The sequence below is a fragment of the Orycteropus afer genome, unplaced genomic scaffold, assembly GCF_000298275.1.
Source record: "Orycteropus afer afer isolate SDZICR_OR568_19922 unplaced genomic scaffold, OryAfe1.0 scaffold00064, whole genome shotgun sequence".
In the NCBI taxonomy this organism is placed as follows: domain Eukaryota; kingdom Metazoa; phylum Chordata; class Mammalia; order Tubulidentata; family Orycteropodidae; genus Orycteropus; species Orycteropus afer.
The window spans coordinates 12,467,870-12,470,786 of NW_006921651.1; the positions used below are offsets into that span (position 1 = coordinate 12,467,870).

Sequence of the window (2,917 nt, forward strand, 5' to 3'; positions counted from 1 at the left end):
GTTTCCAGCCTGCACAGAGCAGCTCTGTGGCCATACAGACACCTAGCACCTGACCAGGCTGGCATTCCCTTGAAGGTGCCAGCAGACATGCTGGCGGGTTTGTAAAGCCACTCTCCCCCTTTCCATTAGCAGTGGGGAACTTAACCATTGGGCCACCAAAGAGCATTCTAGAGAGGAAGTTTTAAAATAGGGTGGTTAGAGAAGGCCTGGCTGAGAAGAGAACTTGAACAAAGAGGGAGCCTTGGGGATGTCTGGGAGGAAGACATTCCAGACTGCTTGGAGAATGCAAGGCCCTGACCGGGAGCAAGGAGGGTAGCGTGATTGGAGGGTGATGGTGGTGAGGGAGTGGGCAGCCGGAGGAAGTGAGGGCAGAGAGGGAGTTGGGACCATTTTGTGGATAACTTCAGGTGTTTTAATGGGGGTAGTGTGGGGGCGTCTAATCCAAGGGATAGGGGAGCCAGGAGAAGGCACTCCAAGGGGAGGAAGGCGGGGATCCCAGGTAGAGGCTGGGAACTCAGCCCTGTGTCCTGCGCCCTTGGCCTGCCCGGGGCTTGAGGTTTAAATTGTCGGAGAACTGTTGGGAGGGTGGGAACCTAGAGGGAACTCCAGCCTGAAGGAAAAGTTTACAGGAAGTAAGGAAGTCCAATTACAAAATCTTGCTACGGCCTCATTAGCATTATAAAGGTTCCCTACGGGGGCTCTCCAGCGCGGGGAGCTGGGCCCATAGTCCAAACACACCTCTGAGGGGCTGTGTGGCCTCGGGCAACTCTTCTAACTTGAGGCAGACTCAGCTACCTCATCGGTAAAATGGGGCAAAAGGCCTTTACTGCCTGAAGCATCAGATGATATCATGCAAAACATCATTATTGTTTACAAAAAGCAAATGAAAAAGTGAAACTGACTTCAGATGGTTAACTCTACACAATTTTAAACTCATTTCTAAAAAGGACCAAGCACTGATTTATGCACTTCGCAGTGTGTCGGAACCTGCCCTCTCACCTAGCGCCGGCGGCGTGGCTGGGAGCCGCGGGGCTGGAAGGGGACCTGAGGGAGGTGGTGCAGGGGTGCGGCGTGGAGCCGGGGCTCTCTCCCTCCGACTCCCGGCCGGGTCCTCAGCCGGCGCTCGGGGCCAGGGTGAGCGGCTGAGGGCCGCAAACCGAGGGACAGGCGGGGCGTGCGGCAGCGACGCGGCCTGGGCGGAGTCCCCCCGCCCTCGCTCCTCCCGCCGCGGTCCCAGCCTCCCGGCCCCGCGCCGCGCTCTTTCTCCGACAGCTGCCCGGGGAGCCCAGCGCGTGGCGCCGTGTCCTACCCCGTCGGTCCCGCTCGCCGCTGCCGCGCCATGACTACCCAGAAGATCGTCCTCGAGGGCCCAGGACCATGGGGCTTCCGCCTCGTGGGGGGCAAGGACTTCGAGCAGCCGCTCGCCATTTCCCGGGTAAGACCAGCCTGGGACGCGCGCGAGAGCGGGGCGCTCCCGGGCAAGGGGCAAGGTGCCCCGGAGTCTTGGGGGCGGCTGGGCTCCCTCGGGCGCCGTCGGGGACGCTGGCTGCGGCTGCCTCTGCACCGAGCTGAGACCCGGCGGCGCGGCCAGGTGCGCAGGGTGCCCGGTGCGCTGAGCACTCTCCGCGCGCCTCGGGCCGGCTGCTCCACCATCCCTTCCCCGGCGCTGCGCTTCCCTGGGAGCCGGCGGCCTGCTGGGTGAGCGCTTGTGGTCTCGGCGAGAAAAGAAGAGGGTTCCTACGCCCCGGAAGCGCGGCCCGCCTGTGGACGCGCTTTGTGAACCCGCGGGGCTTGCGGGTTCGTGCAGGTCGCGCACGCTGGGAGATGGGGCTTCACTGTTCCTCTGAAGTTTTGGGAGCAGCAGGAAAGACCTGGAAAGTGAGGTGAAGTGGGTGGAAAGTTAATTTTACTGTGGCGGGTGGGGTTAACAAAACAGCCACCAAAACAACTAGACTTCCACCCTTGGGATTTGACCTATATGACTTAGTCTGACTTTCGGAAAAAGCAGAGCGTTTTTTTTTTTTTTTAAACTAACCCCAAATAACCTTCTTGCTCATTTTTCTCTCCTGCGGGTGGTCACCATTCCCTCTTTGCGTCAGGCATTCCCGGATTTTCGTCCTACCAAGCCAATTTTCCCCAGGACCTGAGTGAATTGGTACTTGGGTGGGGTGGGGTGGGGAGGGGTGAAGTGGGTGGGGTTCCCACCATGTGTGTATGTGTATATGGGTGTCTGCGGGGTACTTAAAAGCTAGGGGACCTATCACCTCCAAATGAAGTGGAAACCTCAGCAAGACCTAGACTCTGATGTAAGTGTGGAGACCCAGGCTTTGGCCATCTGTTGTTGTTAGGTGCCCTGAAGACAATTTCCACTTATAACGACTATGGTCAGTAGAACTACCAACTCCTCAGAAGGAAGATGGGGCAATCTATTTCCCAGTGATACTGCCTCGGAAACCCAAGGACGCTTCGCTATGAGTCGGGTCAGACTTGAGGGCACATAACTACAACAACTAGGGTTTTCTAGTCGTTAATCTTTAGGGCAGCAGCTTGCCAGGAGGAGCACTTGGGTAGGTGGGTGCTAAGGACAACATTTCCTTACTGAACTCTTAATTGTTGACCATCTAATGTGGTCCAGAAGAGCTCTGGTGGTGTAGTGGGTAAGGCATTTGGCTGCTAACCAAAAAGGTCGGTGGTTCAAACCCACTAGCTGCTCTGTGAAAAAAAAAATGAGGTGGTCTCCTTCCCTACCAATTTACATAGCCTTGGAAACCCAGTGGGGGTGGCTAGGAGTCTGGAATGGACTTGATGGCAGTGAGGTTTTTTTTTTTTTTTTTCCTTTTTAGTGGTGTAGTCCAAACGCAAGCTGCTGTCCCACTATGAGCTGCCACATTCAGTGCCTGCACCTAGAAGGCATTGA

General features: G+C 56.9%; 1 protein-coding gene across 1 annotated transcript in view; it reads left to right on the top strand.

Annotated features, from left to right (window-relative positions):
• Nucleotides 1-1,339: 1,339 nt before the first annotated feature.
• PDLIM1 (PDZ and LIM domain 1) overlaps nt 1,340-2,917 on the top strand; it is a 53,507-nt gene continuing 51,929 nt past the window's right edge. Inside the window, exon 1 of the mRNA XM_007940058.1 lies at nt 1,340-1,591. Coding sequence (XP_007938249.1) covers nt 1,340-1,591 — 252 coding nt within the window. The remainder of the gene's footprint in view (nt 1,592-2,917) is intronic.